The following is a 19,550-nucleotide window of genomic DNA, read 5'->3' on the forward strand; positions in this document are numbered from 1 at the left end:
CTGTACTCATTTCCTTGGAAGCTAATTGTTCCCTATGAATGAAACAATGAGTAGTTATTATATTTTCATGCGCAATATGTTTTATTCTTGATGTAACGCCCTTATAACAACCAGTCACAGAGGCAGCACCATCTGTACAGATTCTAACACCATCATTTTATTCTATTTGATTCTTCTAAAAATCGTTATAATACTATGTATTAGACTTAAAATATTCGATATCTAAACCAGAAAATGTGTTAGTTAAGAAATAGAACTTCAACCCACCTCGATTTTTCACTTCAGGAAAACTTATAAAACAGTTCAGTGCTAATTACTTTATGAAAGGGAAAATGTTTTATACTAAAACACCCACAACTTGTGGTAAAGATTTTGCCTACTACTAAGCCTACTATTTTTCCTAATTATTTTTAAGATTCCAAGCATTAATAGTTTCTTAGAATTACTTTAAAATAAAAGAAGTAAATACTGCGGTGTAAGTAGCATATTTGCATTTATTTCTTCTGTACTAACAAAGTTGTATGTAGGAAAAATAAGAAATAAATAAATAAAAAAAACTAAATAGGAAAACTTTATCTTTTTAATTTTACTTTCCGATACGATATTCGGTTACACATCAATTTTCTTTTTATTATATTTTGAAGGAAATTTATCATAATTTGGCGGCCCCCCGGCAAACTTCTTACGGACCCCCTGGGGGCCGCGGCCCCTTGTTAAGAATCACTGTAATATAGGTATATGTGTAGGCCTGTATCATTTTACCCGGTGCTACCCGTATCCGAAGTTAAATATCTTTTTCGACTATCTAGGTTGTGTTTCTAAATTACTGCAATAAATATTATTCTAAATTAGATCTTTATCTATAAGTATACCTAATAAAACAAATTTTTTAAATTATTTCTAACAAATTTTAAAACCTATCTCCTAAATAAGTTTTTAAACTTTTTCACAATATTAAAATACATACAAATTCAAATAAAATCGATAAAAAAAAGAAAAAAATAGGGACGGTATATAAGATAAATTGTAAATGTAATATACCAGAAATTTACATAGGTGAAACAGGCCTTAAATTAGAAAAACGTATTATTTATTGCAGTAATTTAGAAACACAACCATAGATAGTCGAAAAAGATATTTAATACACTTGATATGAAAGTGTTAATGGAATGTATAATCAAAGCTGTGTATTCTAAATGGTAATGTAAAACTAAAGTGTTAATTGTTATATTGATATTTTTACTCGCAAAAGGATTTATTAAAAATGTTTATATTTTATAGTACTGAAGAGGGTCCCTTAATAGGACCGAAATGCATCTACAGTAATTAAATAAAGAGAAGTCATTAGTTAACAGCTGTGTGTTGGTCTACCGCTAAACTTAAAATTTATATTTTTCGTGCGGACTTACAGACGTCTTGTAATATTCATATATTAACAGCAGTCATAAGAAATTTACTTAGAAATTGTTTGAATATAACTGTTTCACTGTAAACTTGCGCGGACAGTCCGCTTGTCAACGGTTATGTCTGCGTATTCTCTTTGTTTCGCATTTGTCAGCATATAATCCCAACATTAAATAACGCGTATCCTCGATCCCTTAATTCTGCTAAAGAATAATACACAGTACGGGGTGCCCAACGTTACATTATTCTTATTAATTACATGTATAACGTACAAAGCATTACGGTTCCCTGTGCAACTCTTCAAAAACAAAATGAATCATTCCTTCAACTCTTTCGTTACGTAACGTGTTTGTAAACACATCCATCTCCTTGTAACGCATCGTAATGATTACTCGCATACTGTACACACCCAAGACTGGCTTTACATTTAGGACAATGAATCCCAAAGTGGTCTATATCGACCCCTAGGAGTCGACTCCGAACTGAAGGGGAGTCCATGTCAGCGAAAACAAAAATTGGGGTGCACGAGAATGGATCCTATTTAAGCAGGTCGTGACCGAAATTTTGATTTTCCATAAATGAAATAATTCACACAACACAAATAGTACCTATGTAGTTGCATAATACTTTCTTACAATAGACATATAAATTAACTATGAATTAAAAATTTTTAAAACACAAATGTTTATGAAATATGATAAAGATTTGGAGCTATATTTGGGGAACTTTACCACTCCATGCTTTAATCATGGAAAAATTCGAGATCGACGATGGGATCATTCTCCGTCGACGGGTCAAACCAACAACTTAATCGCTTTGAACTTTAATTAATGCTTACTGTTAGAACATTCTCTTGAATTTAATCAACCTATTTCGCTTTACTTATAAAATTATTGTTAACTTAAATTTCAATAACAAAAGTATATTATTTTCTTATATATCAAACTGTTTAAGAATTATAAATTTCACAGTAAACAATTATTTTATTTACTACACTCAATTACATATTAAGTATATTTCATAAAATTGTGCAAGTGTCAATATGTTGCGCGCAAACGTGAAGGCTACTTGTACGGACTTGTTTAATTCGTCAATTATAAATCAGTGGCGTGCCGTCGTTGGAAGCGGTGGATGCGCCGCTTCCCTTGTATTTTCTAAAAAATAAATACATATTAATGTTAATTATATGAAAATAATCGCACAATATTTTATTATAACAGCATTATGTATCTTATTACAAATTTCTATGCTACACGTGAAAAAAAAAGGATAGGATTGCTATTGTATATTCGAATATTAGTGGCGGAGTGGAAGCGCCGTATCGTCGGCATCCAAAAAGCCAGATTCGCGCACACGCTTTACGTAGCACCAACCTCACCCAGTTTAGCCGGTGGAAGCCTACGACCTTGGCTGGATGTTACAGATATACCGCATCCAATTCTATCCGGGACCGGTTCCGGGCTGTTAGCAGCCTGCCCGCTAGATATTTGGCCGCCCTCACCCGATTACACGAATCGCGAGTAGATTTATAACTTAGCCCAACCGATAAGAATTTACTGGTAGGTTTTTACGATAGTTCTGTATAGTTGACAGGAGTTTTAAAAAAATCCATTAAAATATTTGATATTTTAATTCCGCTCTCTGATTTTATATTACTCACGGATTTCAATGTTAAACCAGTGATATTACGATTTCTATATCCCATCTTTAAGGGAATGCAGAAAAAAACGTGTACAGTTCTTGTATAATGGTAAAAAAATTAACCGTTATTTTGACAGCATCATTTACAACTAAATTTAATGAATGAGAGAGATGCGCGAGGTACAGAAAAAGCTTTAGAATTTATTTTCCTTACTTTTAAGATTTATATGTCCGTTTGTCATAAAAATTTCTTTTTCCACTTTTTCCCGAGACTACAAATATTCGAGTACAAAGTAACAGGTTTCGACTTATTTCTACTTAAGTAGTAGTTAAATAATTAAGCGATTCGGGAATTGGAGACAGAAATAACACCCTGACGAAAGAGGCGAAATTTTACTTAAACAAAAGCTTAACCGAACCAATCTATAGCCGAGTACAGTGGAGACTGATTTCTTCGAAATATTAGATGTAATAAAGACAGACATTTTTCCTGTTCGACGAGAGTGACCGAAAAGTTGTAAATTTTGGAATTTTTGTGGACACCTGGTCCTAAAACGAATTAGTTAGAAAACAAATAACTATTATATTTAACATATTTAGATTTTTACAGCTATGGTGAAAAACGTTTAAAATCTACAACAGCCTTGTCGCGTCCTTTGAGATATACTAGTGATACGACAAAAGAAGTATTTGACATTGGACCGGTATCGACACCCTGGGGATTTGGCAGTCCGCGTGTATGCACGCTCTGCAACCGTCTTCGATTCCATCCATTAGCCACTGGTATGGAGCTATTTGACTAAGTGCATTGTTTTAAAACCCTTAACTGGTATCGTAAATTTTTCAAACGTAACTGGTATCATGGGGGCTGCGCGGCCCCCAAGCAAAATTTGCCTTTAGACAGCAAGTTTAAACAATGTGACAGTTCAAAAGTGCATAAATGCTAAATGGAACCCTTTTTTAGTATAATCAACTTTTATTTATTTATATAATTTTCTTTACTTAATTATTACAAGAGATCACAAAATTGTTACAACTTTTGGTGTATGCTTTCTTTAACAATACAAAAATCTACCCTATTGTAAGTTTTTACCAAAGATATTTTTTTCTTCCTATTCTTAAGAAACTAATCTTATAAAAAAGTATCTCTTATAGCCTCTAACTATCATTTGTTAAAAAACCACAGGTAATATAATCATTCTATTTTTAAGACTCAGGAACATTTTAACGCGATTACGTAGTTCAGTCTTGAGAGTTATCACATAGTATTTTTGTAGTACTATACACTTTGCAAATAAATTTCAAACAACTGTTGCACTTAGTAGCATATTTACCATCTTTTTTTCCAGCACAAAATGACAACATACTCTTTTCAGGAGATTTCGGCTTGATCTAGCAATTTGTATATTATCATCTATTAGCAGTTCAAATGATTCTTTGGTAGTCATTTTGAATTTTTGATGCAAGATTAAGATATCTTTGCAAAATAATTGTAAAAATAAAAAAAAACATAAAAACACATTTCCACAAAAAACCAACGTAACTGGTATCGTGGGGCTGCGCGGCCCCCAGAAGGTACGTAGCTCCATCCTTGTAAGTGCTACAGGGACGAACATTTGGCACTCGCTAAGAGTCGTGACGTAAAGAGATTACATAAAATGGCAGCTGCGCACGATATTTAGATTTTTAGAAAATCGTAAAAATATAACGCGTGGGGGCCGCGCGGCCCCCAAGAAACCAGTTAAGGGTTAATTAACTCGTGAAGGGTCGCGCTTAGGGGTATGGTTAATTAGACAGTTTTTGTTTCCACACGGGTCTATCCTTTGGGGGCCTCCACCCCCTCATTCGAAGTTTGAAACTTAACCAAACTTCTCATTCAGAGCTTGAATTTAGCCATTTGGTTAAATTTCATACAGGCAGTCACAGTTGAGTCTTTGTAAAAGGTTTGTTACGGTTTCGTTGGTGACAATTTGGTCATTCCATATGGTTTCATAAAGCATTCAATCGGCACGTTCAATTCTGGATAATCTGTATATATTCATAATTGTTATTGGTATAATACACATTGGTTCTTTTATTGTAATACATTCATTCATTGTTGTACAAATATAGTACAGACCGGCCCGCATTGAGCATTACCAGTTATACACATTAGATATTACAGTACTAAAGATAAAACTTTGTTACGTGTACAGAAATGATGAAAACAAATACATATAATAGAAGAAAATAAGTCAATAAATACATAAAATAAGATAAAGAAACAATAAACTTAACTATATACAAAATTATGTACATAAAATCAGCAAGATTGCAAAGACAGAGTTACCTTTAATAGAAAAATATAATTAACCTGAATAATGAATGTAAATAAATACTTAATGTAGCATCTTGCTGATTGGAGACTGGCTATAATTGTGAGTAACTCGCCATATCATGTAAAATGTCCAATTTATACAAAAAGTTCAGGAACATCCAAATAGCATGTAAAATGCAATAGTCTAGAGGTTGCAAGACATCACAGTATAGATGTTTATCAGTTTCAGAAACGCATTATTTTCAAGGAGTGAATTTCCTGTTGGTCTGTGACGAAGTTCAAGCTAGTGGTCTGTATTTCCTATTGGTCTGTAGTAAGATACAGCTATTGATTTTCATGTATTCTGTCCTAGTTAGATATTTTGATTTTTTTTTGGATACGTTGGACACATTTTATCCATGGTATTATGGTTATGTTGTGTTCTTTTCTCTTTCAAACAGTTGACACATTTTGGTGTTTCATGTCTATTTGTACAATTTTTAAAAAGATGGTTCTCACCACAATGACTGCATATCGATTCTGTGGAAGTACAGTTTTTAGCAAAATGGCCAAAGGATAAGCATCTGTAGCACTGCATTGTAGGAATAAAATCGTACACCTGACAAGTTGACCAATGAATGTGAACTTCTCCTACTTTTATGAGTATATCCCTTATTTCAGGAGTCACCTCAAATTACTGCAATACAGTATTATAAAGGGAAGACAATGAAATTGACAGGTAATCTTGAGGTAAAGAGCTACCAGTGTGTTGTACCATTCATGCAAATTTTGCATTTGTTGCCCTGTAACCTTCATGCTGTAGTAATTTCATCTTTGCTTTTTTCTTGTTTTCTTTATGATATTTTAAATATTTACACCAGAAGATCCAAGAAATTTTTGGAAAATATTTTTAAAAATTTAAACTCAACCAAAGAAAAATAAATCAAATTTAGGCTTTTTCACCCAATAAATATACCATCAGAGTTATCACATATTTTATTGTTCTATTGTTTATATTTATATATACTTTAAAGCCAAGTATATTTTTATATTGTTTGCAAACACAAGCCTTTACATTTTTCTTGTACTGTACACTACTGTATATAAAAAGATGGCTGGCCAGCATCGACAAAAGCCACTGTTCCTCATTGGCACTGTCGACCATCGTCGAATACAGCTATGCCTATTGGTGGCTCTCCACCCACAAGGACCGCAGTGCCTTACCTAGCACTGGTGGCCGTCGGCGAAGACGGCTTATTCAATGTGATAACCTATTATTTATTTACAGCTATAATTATAAGGGCTTAACAGTTTAATTTATTACTAAATTTAAAGCTTAATGCATTACTTGCTGTACAAACTTAAAAGTTGAAAAATTTTAAGGTTTAGTGTAAGAATGCCGATTGGGGGAGTTTTTTTTATTTCCTACCGTCGAGATGGCTTAACTTGTAGTGAATACCCAGTTTTGAAGTGTGGAAATTGCTGACCCACATGCCTACATCCCTGCATTTGAGGAAGCGACACGATCACTTTACTTTCTATACAGGAAAAAAGAACGGCTAGAAAACAAGTTGACATTATAGAAGTACTGTATAATTGGAAATACTGTAAATTGGCACATTGGTAGTTCAGTGGTAGAATGGTGGGTGGCCCGTGTAGTGTTCCTGGCTGATGCAAATAATGTTTTCGGTGGGAAGACTAAAACAATATAGAATAAGAATACAAAGTGAATACAGGTAAATGCTTCTTCGTTATCATTTATATTTGAGTTTGGCTTTTTATTTAACTCTTTCTGTCCCATGTGTATTAAGCGAGCCACTTTTTTGTAAGCCCATTATGGGCAGTGAGGGACGGGACCCTATGCCCCCCAAAAAATTCCTGGTGTTTTTCAACCCTTCTGGATCTGATGGCGGGTCCCCGGAGTGGTAAGCTGCTACCTTAAATGCTCGGCCATCTGGCCGTCACTATGTATATTAGAAAACAAACACACTGATACATAATGTACACATTCAATGATCAGTAATGCATATTAGTAGTAATAAAACACTACTTATGTGTCATAAGTATTAAGAGAGTTGATTAGAGCCCTTATAGTGCTATGTTATGGTTCAATGGATTGCCAATACTTTATCAAATCCTTAATTTGGCTCTTCGAAATTGGCTTCGAGGGGACAGTAAAATGACAAAATGTAATTTTTTCAAAATTTTATTTTGAATATTTACATTAAGAGCGTAATTTATAAATAACAGCAAAAACGAATTTCCTCTTACATTCGAGACTAAAAGAATAATCCTCTCATTCTTCGACCCATGCCCTGTCTGTCATAAAGAACGTTGAATTTATTCACAAACTGCAAAAAAGAATATCTTATATTAGTAACCAAAATTATGTTTTAAAATAAATTTAAAATCCAGTGCATACATTTCGCTTTTAAACATAAGGTGACACTGCAGTGCCAGAACACCATTGCATATAGCATAATGTTGAATGTACAACCATCAACTACAAGGTACCAGAAAGGCTGGAGTTGTATTTACTGTTGCAGCATTATAGGTTTAAAATACAAACTGCATGCAAGACAGGCAGCGTAACATAATATCAACAGAGATGGGTGCAGAACTACATTTGACTTATGGTATCCCACATCTTAATTCTGGCTCTGCAGCAACACCAAATGTTTAAAACCAGACCTAAATTGATTTTTTAAAGTTAATGAAATTATATTTCTGTTAAACAATAAAACCAATGACTTGGATATAAAAAATTGTTCTCATGCTTTAAATTTTTAACTGCAAATGAAGGAATTCAGATTAATTAGGAAAGGGCAAATGAATTTACTGTTAGTTTTGTTACTTAGAATTGATGTTTCTGATATAGTCATACTTGTGATTTATCTTTAGTCTGTGTAGTGTTTGTAGCTTGGTAGTAATGTCTATTATAATTAAGTCTAATAGCTGTAGTTTTTACTTCTAAATCTTCCTGTTTAGCTAACAATATTCTGCGATAAAATTCTTCATTACAATGGCAAGTAATGCATTTTCTAATACTTTTCGTACCCAGACAAGCAATTATTTATTGAGATATAATGATGCCGGGCTGCAATTTTTAATCATATTTTTAATTTATTTAATTTAAAATATATGCTCTCCACCTCAAATTAGTAGTGGCTTGCCCCCCATACATCATACTTTTACTTTAACAATACAATCATGCTGACCGTCTAACATCTTATGGGGAAAAATATTATAATTGAAATAATGTTACTTTTGGTTTGCTTCGGAAGTTCGTATATAGTTAATTGGAGTCTGCTGCCCCTAAGGTTTCCACATCTGGTCTCATCTTTCATATATTTAACTCTGTTTGAGATTAACGAAAGACACAGCCAGATGGACAACAGTGGGAATTTATAGGTCTACAATGTTTTCAAATTTCAGCCAAAAAATAGGAAATATTAGCTTGAACAGAAATGCATATGAATTTGCTCTACTTTGTAACATTGTACAATTACATGTATATGAGTTGTAATTATAAGATTTGATCAAAAAGAATGTGCATAGCTTTGAAAGTAGGGGAAAGGTGGAACTTGTTAAGCTATATGATTTGATCACTATTAGTGATGGTATTTAATGAGTGAGCAAAAACCAAGGAAAACTTGAGGTGATGCTGTATTCATTTGGTACAAACTGGGTTTCATTTTGTGTGCGTGAAGAGCAGATGGTGTTCTCTGTAATGATATAGAAAGTGAAGTTTTATAGTGAGAAAGGATTGAATTTGTTTTCTTTATTCTGATAAGACAAGAAACTCAATAATCATCAATTGTGAGTTGACTGTTATTAGAGAGGTTGCAGCCGACGTTTTCAGCCCAAAACATGAATGTCAGACGTCGAGTGCCGCCATCTGGCAATTCTAGAAGGTTAACAATGGCATTTGCTACATCTAGCATGGTGAGTAGAAATTTGGCTTAAACTTAATTTTTTTTGTGTTTTGGGTTAAAATTATGACATATTTTATTAAAATAATGACTATTTAAACATTTATGAATAATATTGTAAAGAAACAGACGATATTAATCCAGAAATTATTTAATTATTCAATTTTTTTGCAAGTGATGTGAAGTGACTATAGAATTTACACATATTTCTGTTCATAATAGCTTATCATAATTCTGTAGGAATAGGTTTGTTCTTTCACAGCATCTCCTATCATCAACAACATAATATGTTTTTAATTTTCTAAAAATAATTTCCCAAGATGCTTTTGGATTTATATAAGCCACTACTTCCCTCGACAAAAGTATGAGATTGTCCTATCGTATAGTAGGAGACATGACGCTAATTAAAAATAATTATTCAGTGTTATTAAACATCCTATAAATACTTTAAAATAGTTTAATTTATTTATTTACCTTCACTGGTAACATTCGTCATTGTTAAATGTTTTCACCATTTTCAACAATATCCCATGAGTCAATGCGCGACGTAAACGTGTGTTGCAACATGTTTTACTCGGAGTTCAAACATCAAACATGTACTTCTGCTTGCCGTACAAGTTTAACGTTTGAACTTCTGCAGCAACTTCTCTATTGACTTTGTCTTGAAGCTTTTCCTTTTGAGACTTTGCAGTATTTGTAATTTTTCTTTATTGCTGCAATTTTTAAGATGAAATGAATGAAGAGTAACACAGTGTGAAATTTTGTTTTAAACTTGAAAAGGCTACAACCTACAACTAATATCTTTTTCTATCATTCTACTTGGAGTATCATCTCCAAAGATCTCTTGCTATGAGTAGCACCATGTGCTTTGAATGATTTAGATACTTTAAAAAGGTAGTGGAACTTCCATCAAAGACAATGAAAGACCAACTCACTTTTGTCTTCTAAAAGAAACAAAGAGGTAATCAGTTTGTAAATTTAGCTACATTAGTCTTTGATTAGTTTCATGTAAAATAATTTTTATAAATAAAAAGTTTATGCTGCTAGTCCAGATAATTTTGAACCTGGCATTCAATCATCAGTCGATAACTCTTGTGATTTTTGAAAATTTTCTTTGCTTACTTCAACATTATATTGTCACCACTACATTCTAGTCAGGATTTTTATCCTAAAGATTTGTCAAGGATTCCTAAATTGTTTTATGATCTTTCCTCAAAGCATCAAAAAGAGATATTGCATTTGTCAAAACACTGATTGTGTTTGCACTGCATTATCTTTGCATTATTAAATTAATTACATCTCTTGCTTATCAAAAATAACATAAAAATTTATGTATTATAACTGGTAATTTCTAACACAGTAAACAATAAACAGATTTAGTTATAGTAAGAATATGTAGTCTGTTACAAATTACAATTGTTGGAACTTCTGAATGAAAAAAAAGTTAGGAAACTCTGTTAATTTCTTACGAATAAATACAACTACCCAATACACATAAAACTGTTAAAAATATACACAAAATTGTTTGAATATAGTTTATTGAATGTGTTTATTCTAGAAAATTAGCACCATGAAACTAAGTTGCTTAACTGATTATCTTTATACTGGTGTGGACAATTATTTTGCAATTGGTATCAGGAGTATGTAAAAGTTTCTGCTGCTAATACTGCAATGCCATGTAGTGGTACATGCCAGTGGTTACACCCCTACATGGCACTGTAGCAAAAATATCTGTGCACATGTAAAGGGTGTCTCTCAGTCAGTTATCCTGTTACATGACAATGCCAGATACATATCAATACTACCACAAAACAACCATTGATCAGTTAAAAAGAGGTTTTACCATACCCAGCTTACTTCCTTAGACTTTCAACTGTTTTGCTCTAGGCAACATTGCCTAGTCCAACAGTGGTTCACCACACTTGCAGATTTTGAAAATTTCATCTCTGCATTTTTCAGTTTAAAACCTGAATCCGCCTATTGTGGGGCATTCATTTGTTGCCTGAAAAGTGGCAAAAGATCGTTGATGTTAATGGTCAATGTTATGATGAATAAATGTGTTCTGGTTTCCTGATAGTTCATGTCTCATTTCTCCTCCTGACAGCAAAAATTTTTGCATATCCTGATATATTAATATACAGTAACATATATAATTCAAAAATATAAGTTGTAACAATGAGATCATTTCATTGCCAAGTTTACAAATGTTTATGTCCACATCAGTGTTTTTGTAATTTAATATAAAGCCAGGATTACTTTTTCTTAAGTACAGAACAATCTTGGTAGTCTGTTTGCTAGTTAGACACATCCAATAATCTGATGCTAGATGACCTGGTATTACAGGCATTATTGCCAAATCTTAGGCAACTTTCCCACTACTTCAAACTCCCGACTCCACTAAATTTGAATGCTTTCCCACTAAATGCAGAATATTGTTGAGTTCAAGTGTTCAAACTAGGGTAAAATATTAGACTGTTGTGCTCAATATCATGAGCTATTCAAAAATAGCAAAGCAAAGCAAAAATCAGTTCCCCGAAGTTTCCTACCAAAAAATATCATACTATACCTCCCACTAAGTTCAGCAAGAATCCACCAACTTGACAACACTGATTACCAGCAAAAGCAACATGCTTGGAAGTTTTGATTGGTAGGACAACTCATGTTTGCTGCATGATTAACAGTCAACTATACTATCAAATTCATTTATGCCATTGAATTTACTTTACTTTCAATAATTTGACAATCTCCTTCATCTGACACCATTCCAATCTCACATACATCAAGATTACCAAGATTGTACTACAGTTTTTTTGGCCAATTCAAATTTTAAAAAATTGTCAACAAACAAGAATTTTATTTTTAAAACTTTTATAACAACATTTATTTTTAAACTTTTAATATTTGATTAAATGTGGATATTAAAATGGCTAACACATTTAATAAATACAGTAAAAACCTGGTTATTTCAAAACTAAAGGGACCAAAAACACTATTTCAAATTATCCAACTTTTTTCAAATCAAAGATTTTTGTAATTCTCAAATATAATTATGACATTATCTTATATAATTTTACCCATTCATTTATAAATGCTTTAATATTACAAGTTATTACTTACTAATTTAAGCTATTTCGACAAAACTGTCAGTTGGCATGTACTTAATAAAAACAATGAAAAATTACATTCAAAGCAACACTTGAAAATAACATATGAAAGAAGCTAAGTGCTTCAATAAATTTCAAATTTCATCTACAGGATCAAAAGCTAGTTTATGAAGAATTCACAATCTTGAGTTTGAGATTACAAAAATCATGTGATCTGATTAAAACAAGCTCTGTCAATGGTTAAAGCTATAAATATACATTCTATTGTGAATTTGCACATGTATTTAATGGACTTTGGAATTACTGAAACAATAGATTTTTTGAAAAATGTCCAAAATAATTAAATGTCAAACAGATTTCTTCCATAAAAGTAAAAAAGTCTTTCTTCATTTGCAAAATGTACAATGACCAAATGACCTTGACTGGACATCCATTAAATCAAAAATGTGTAATTGTTAAACCAACACCAAAACAGCCACTTGGACATGGAAACTTTCTTTTGAATTAAATGATATTTTTGTGGGTCCCTGGACCAAATAATGACTGAATTTCACTGTACACATATTTTGAATTATCCAAATTAAAATACAGTGCAACCACATATATCTAGATCCCATTAATCCAGATTATAAAACACAATCTCTGTCTCAGATAGATAGACATACAAGGTCTGTTCAAAAAGTACCGGACCTTTGGTCGGTAAAAATAAATTTATTGACTTTGAGGTACAAAACCCTAATCCCCTTCAAAGTAGTCTCCTTGGTAATGTATACACTTCTCCCAGCGTTCCTGCCATTGCTGGAAACACTGCTGGAACGCATCTTTTGGAATGGCCATCAGCCGGTCCGTTGGATTTTGCACGATGTCTTTTCTCGACTAAATTCGGGTTCCTTTTAGCGGCATTTTCAGCTTGGGAAATAGCCAAAGGTCACACAGAGCCATGTGGGCAGAGTACGGAGTGTGACGAACCACAGGAGTGTTATGTTTGTTGAAGAAAGCCCGAATCAGATGCGCAGAATAGGCAGATGTGTTATCACGATGGAGCTGCCAAGTTTTGATCGACCACAGATCCGATCGTTTGCGTCGCACAGCATCGGAAAGACGACAAAGGACCTCCTGGAAGTACTCTTTTGCGATGGTTTCGCCTTGTGGTGCATACTCACGACACACCACCCCACGAGAATCAAAAGAACTGTCAACATGACCTTTGATATTGCTGCGGAACTGCCGCGCTTTTTTTGGCCTTGAGGATCATCCCCGAAAGCCTGCTGAATCTTGCGAATGGTTTACGCTTGGCTATCGCCAAGGTTTTTGGCAAAATTTGATGTAATATCACTGCTCACATTGTTCAGTCATTTTCCAGCTTAGTGAAATCCGACGAGAGTGCACTACATGACCTCACTCATAGGCCAATTGCCAACGACTGACGCTTTCTGCAGGCGGGAAAAAATTCAGGGCTGTGCATGACTGTCCCCTCTACAACTCCACCGAAAGAGGCCTGTCGCGCATCATTGGTTTACGCAGAAAAAAAAAGATCCGATACTTTTTGAACAGACCTTGTACAGAAAACCTATAAATGCAAAAAATCAAAGAACTCTTAATTACATTCTTATCTGAATGTAACAAGGATAGACTTGTTTCTTATGAATTGGCCTATGGTTTTCATTGTTATACATTCCAAGGGAGTGTTCTTTGAATTTACTTAATATTTTGTTGAACCTTTACTAATCCATTAAGATTTTTCATTTTTAAAAATTGTTACTTTCCTGTTGAATAAAAATATGCTTTTCATGGCAGTCAACATGCTAATTAAGTTTATTGTTTGTAATCTTGCCAGTTATTATTCACTCAACAGCCTAAAGCCTGTTTCGCTGAGTTTCACTCATCTTCTAACATTTGTGAAATAAAGTAAACACTGTGAAATTGACATCTGAAGAAAAGTGGATGTTATGTTGGAGAAGACTACAGAAATGTAAAATAAAAAGTCTATAAATTGTGTTATTTATGTCGTTAACAATTTTTCTGAATTTTCAGTCATTTGAATTGAACCTGGTACCATTTCAGCCAGATAAATGAGGTTCCACTGTATATGAAAAATCCTATTCTCTTGGCTAAGGATTAGACTGGACTTCAAATTATCCGATATCAAAATAACAAGGTTTTACTGTATTTTCAACTCTTTTGAAGATATTTAAATTCACTTGCCTGATTAATCGTATTGCATCCTTTTGTTAAGGTGCCTAAGTAGGTCATTAGTCCTACATCGTTGCATTGCTAAATGTGAAGAAAAATTTAATTAGTGTTTTGTCTCTTCAAAAGCAGAAATTATTATTACAAATAAATACTACTAATTTATTTTACTACATTAAAATTTAAACCTTGCTATCTTAAAATATAATTCTTAATGTGAGAATCAAAGAAAACAAAGAAAAAACAACCCAATGATGATCTCATTAGAAGCCTGGATATATTGACTTTCTGACCTGAGAGTGTCAACACATTTTCTCAGAGACAATTGGGACACCTTATAACACCTTTTTTGACTCACTCATCTCCAGGCAATTTTACCTTTGAATACAATGAAGAATAGCCAATTTTAGTCAGTCATCATCCATTCTTTAAGTCATTGGAATTAACGTTTGTGTGTGCCTTACCACCCAGTTGGATTTGTGTTAGGGTGCTTCATCTGAATTTCTGTTTGAGTGCTACTCCACACGAATCATCTGAAGCTTTGTCTCCTCAAGAACTATTTTTCTGCCATCAAAGACAGATTTCCTGTGCTCTTTGATGTGGGAATTCAGATTTATAAGGTACCGAAATTTGTAAACTCTCTTCTCTGAGATAATAACCCATGTAACTGCAAATACTAGGACTAACTTAAATGCAGAAGATACTGTATGAACTTTTGTGCCATCTAATAAATGTTTTAAGTGTAGCAAACTGTGTTGAGTGACTCCTTCCAACTGAATCTCATCATTTCCTAATCCATCCTCTTACTGCTAGTTTCAGTTACAAGACCACATCATTGCCATCCACAAAACTCTCATGAATTCAAATATCAATAGTATGCATAACCTGCTTGGTGTCAGGAATTTCTGAGTGTAATCACCTACATTCAGCAATAACAAGGTCCTAAGAGTAATAAGAACCTCACAGCTAGTCTCCTGGCCTTTATAAGAATAATATAATTCTGTTAAAAGTTATTAATGCTTAGTACATTTAGCTTTCAACTTGTAAGGAACTACATAACATTCAACAAGTTGACTTAAATTTTGCAAGTAAAAGCACACCTCAAACACTGAAACCTCCACAGAAGGGACAAGTGGTTTCAAAAAGAGGAAAAAATTGCCATAATTTGTTTGAACCCACCAGTGGCCAAGTGGATGAACCACTGAACTCCTGTAATCAATCATCTGACTGACAGGCTAGCCACATGGAATTTTCTGGGTTTTCTCCATAAGTCTAACCGTTCACCCAAATAAGGCCAGCTTCCCATAGAAATCCTCCCAAGAGTCACCCTGTCTGCAGATTGCCCTCGCATCATGTTGCCTTCTTCCAACAAACAAACTTTGCTTCAATGATTAGAGTCTAATCTAATTATAATCCAAAAGAATCTAGACACAGTCAAAAAAACAATTCTTTATAAAACATTAAATTAAAAGCAATTAAAGAGACTAATTTTTCAATAATTTTACTTGCTTAATAATTTTTTTGTATATTTGATGTAATCTTTAGAATGTTAATAGAATAGTTAAATGAATGTTCAGCACTAACTTTAATCTCATAATATTATAGACTGTTTATATCAGTGAAGGTTATCTTAAAAATGGAAAGATTGAACAAAATACAATTTATTTGAAATATTTCAATATTAAATTTTAAAATAATTATAGGATTAGATGAAAAAATCAAATTCTTACATTATAAAACTCAGCTCTAAAATTGTCTGAATTTAGGACAGGAAGACGATGACTCAAACTGTAAGCTTCTCTCAGTATATCATGATTGGGAGACAATCTACCAGATTTTACTGCACGAACATAATCCAGTATTAGTCGGACACGTCCATGAAGCATTTTTATTGCACTGTGTTGAGCTTGAAGATGTTCGGCAACTGTCACCAAAAAAACAAATAATTAATTGAAATTATTATTAACGTACTTAAATTTGGCTATAATTACACAATACAGTATCTGCTTATTGTAATCACTTTACTTCTCTATTATACTGATTAACTGATTGATAATCTTAAATAAGATGTAATAAAATAATACAAATTAGTTTTATATTAATAAATATTCAACTTATACAGTTAAAAACTGTATAAATTGAAAATTTATTAATTGTAATTATTATTAGTTAATAATAATTCATCCAGTGTTTGGCTCCTGTTTTTTGCAAAGTTGTCGTTAATGGCAGCTAGCATATAACAGATAACAAATTCCAGGAATCTAAAGTTCTAAACTAATGTATTGCAAGCAAATAATTAAAATGATCAATGTTTAGTGCTTAAAGAACTGGTTAAGATTGACAAGGATTGCATGTTATCAGCTACTTGTTAATGCTGAATTTTTAGTGCAAGAAACATTCATAGCTTAAAAATGTTCTTCAAATTTGCTTAGTTTATGTCTAATTTTCAGATCCATATACACTCTCAAAAGATGTTTAATCACATTATTAAAGTAGCTCCTTGAATGTTTATTAGTATTTTGGTCTTGTCATATGCTAAAAATACTTGTTTATTTGAAGATAATGATAACAATAACCAGAGCCTTTCAGAGAAAATGGGAAACCTGAGGCAACTAATATCTTAGAGGCCCTTCAAAATTTAAAATAAAATTGTTGACAAGAAATTAAAGTCAATGGTATTTAATATTTTTTGGATTATTACATTTAATTATTTTACAGAAGCTTTGTGTGCTTTAACATTAGCAAATTCACTGATCATTTCAGAATAGTCTAAAATATGCGCTATATGGTAATTAATATTAAGTGTTGCTAGTCCACTTAATCGTTGCTGACACATTGTTGATCATAGACAGTTTTTAATTCTTTTCAGAACACTAAATGATCTCTCACCTTCTGCTACACTCACAGGCAAGGTTAAAAAAATTTGAAGCACTATCGTTATATTGGGAAATATGTTTATGAGTTCCATGTCAATAATTTCCTTAAGTAATTCTGCCAGTTTCATGCTTAGTTTAAAATTAAATTTGTAAACATGCTTCAGTAGTATTATTGCTTCTACAATTTTGTCACTTATTTTATTTTTATATTTATATAGCAATAATTTTGCCCTTGAAACTATAGTCTCTTTATCCATTTCATTAAATTTCTATAAAACTTCAAAAAAAATTGAAAATTAAAGAAATTGCTTGAAATCAATGCATAAGTCCATTTATTATTGAATGATAATTTTGTTAAAAATGTTTAAATGAAAATATTCTTCAGCAGATTTTTGGTCTTTTAATTGAAGATTTATTTCTAATTCTGGAGTGATTTCATTTTTGGTTGCAATTTTTTTACATTTATAAAGAACTGACTTCCATGTTTTCTTAAGTTGTTCTTTATCTAGGTTCTCAATATTATCTTTTTTTTTTTTTTTTTACATCCAATGCTGCTTTATGAGATTCAATAATAAAATTTATTTGATGTAATAACACTAGTATTTCCATCCAAACCAAACTGTAGACATAAGAACACATTCAAATTTTGACAAGTATTTTTTAGAAGCAGAAATCTGTATGTGCATCAACAGGAAGTCTTCCTAAATCAATTTCATTCAAAGCAGATTGCAGAGATTTCAAATTTTGAGCCACTAGTTTCACAGCTTCTAGCTTTACTGACCATCTTGTTTTTGAAATATCATGTAAAGGAATAACATTTTGTTGATCAACAAAAACTGAAATAAACGAATGTTGTGCCAAGTGTTGGTTATTACGCTGAATTGCAGTTTTAAAAAATAAATATAAAGACACAACACGGTTTCAAAATATGGAAGAATGCTAAATGTTTTTTTAAAACCTCCCATCTTTTTGGACTTTCACTAAAGAAATTAAAAATTTGCTGGACAGTACCAAAAAAGTTATTGCTTCCTTACAAGATTCTGCTGAATCCACTCCGACAAGATTTAAAGTATGGTTTCCACAACCAGAGAATGTACAATTGCTATTTTCACGCAAAAGAACTGCTTGCACACCATTATACTCTCCTGCCATATTGGATCCGTTATTGTAGCCTTGTCCCACACAGTTTTTAAAATTCAATTTTAAAAACTGAACAGGCATTCACAAAATCTTGTATAATGGCTGATAAATACTTATATTTATTATATGTCTCTTCAATCCGAATGGTTAACAAACGGGAGACATATAATAAATATAAGTATTTATCAGCCATTATACAAGATTTTGTGAAGAAAATTTAATGACAAAATGGATAAAAAGAACAGGTTAGTAACCCTTACAAAGAAAGTGGAGAGATTAGAACATGATATAAACTATTTTAAGTGCTTTTTGAGGGAAGAGTACACACCGAATACTATAAAATTAAAAAAATCTATAAGAAATATAATACCAAAACACATGATTTGGAAAATAGAAAGAAAAATAATAAAATCTATCATCAGGAGTAAATATAAAAAATGGAACAATTTAAAATACCAATTAAGGAAATGCTTACATAAATATCAATATACAGAAAATCCTTATAAAGGAATAGCTAATAATTATAAACATAAAAAAGAAATTAAATTAAATAAATTGTTTAATTATGCTAAGCCTAACGAAAAGAAAAAATGGATGGAAAACTTAATTGTAAATAATTCGTGTATACATATTCCAAAATGTATAAATGAATTTTTGATGTTAGGATTAGAATTTAATTTACCTGTAGATAAGATAACAATAGACTTAATAGCCAATATTGATAAAAGTGTAAAAGATTTACCGATTAAAAAAGAAAAGAAGGCGAATTTAATAGGAATATTTATCCAAAATTTTAAAAAGCTATTCCAAAAAAATAAGTACAAAATGAATAAATATAAGACATTAATAAATAAAACAAAAATTTTCCTAAAAACTAATAATCTTTCAATAATTAAAGCAGATAAAACTAAACAACTTGTAATAATTGATAATAACAAATTAAAAAATAAATTGGCGGCTTTGGCTA

General features: G+C 32.1%; 1 protein-coding gene across 1 annotated transcript in view; it reads right to left on the bottom strand.

Annotated features, from left to right (window-relative positions):
- Positions 1-7,431: 7,431 nt before the first annotated feature.
- LOC111640851 (COP9 signalosome complex subunit 6-like) overlaps positions 7,432-19,550 on the bottom strand; it is a 32,666-nt gene continuing 20,547 nt past the window's right edge. The window contains exons 7-9 of the mRNA XM_023386929.1: positions 16,298-16,491; positions 14,583-14,651; positions 7,432-7,692 (exon numbers count right to left, since the gene is read on the bottom strand). Of these exons, the coding sequence (XP_023242697.1) occupies positions 7,621-7,692; positions 14,583-14,651; positions 16,298-16,491 (335 nt within the window). The 3' untranslated portion in view covers positions 7,432-7,620. The remainder of the gene's footprint in view (positions 7,693-14,582; positions 14,652-16,297; positions 16,492-19,550) is intronic.

This window comes from Centruroides sculpturatus, unplaced genomic scaffold, assembly GCF_000671375.1.
Source record: "Centruroides sculpturatus isolate CEXI.00-Female unplaced genomic scaffold, Cexi_2.0 scaffold163, whole genome shotgun sequence".
Classification (NCBI taxonomy): Eukaryota; Metazoa; Arthropoda; class Arachnida; order Scorpiones; family Buthidae; genus Centruroides; species Centruroides sculpturatus.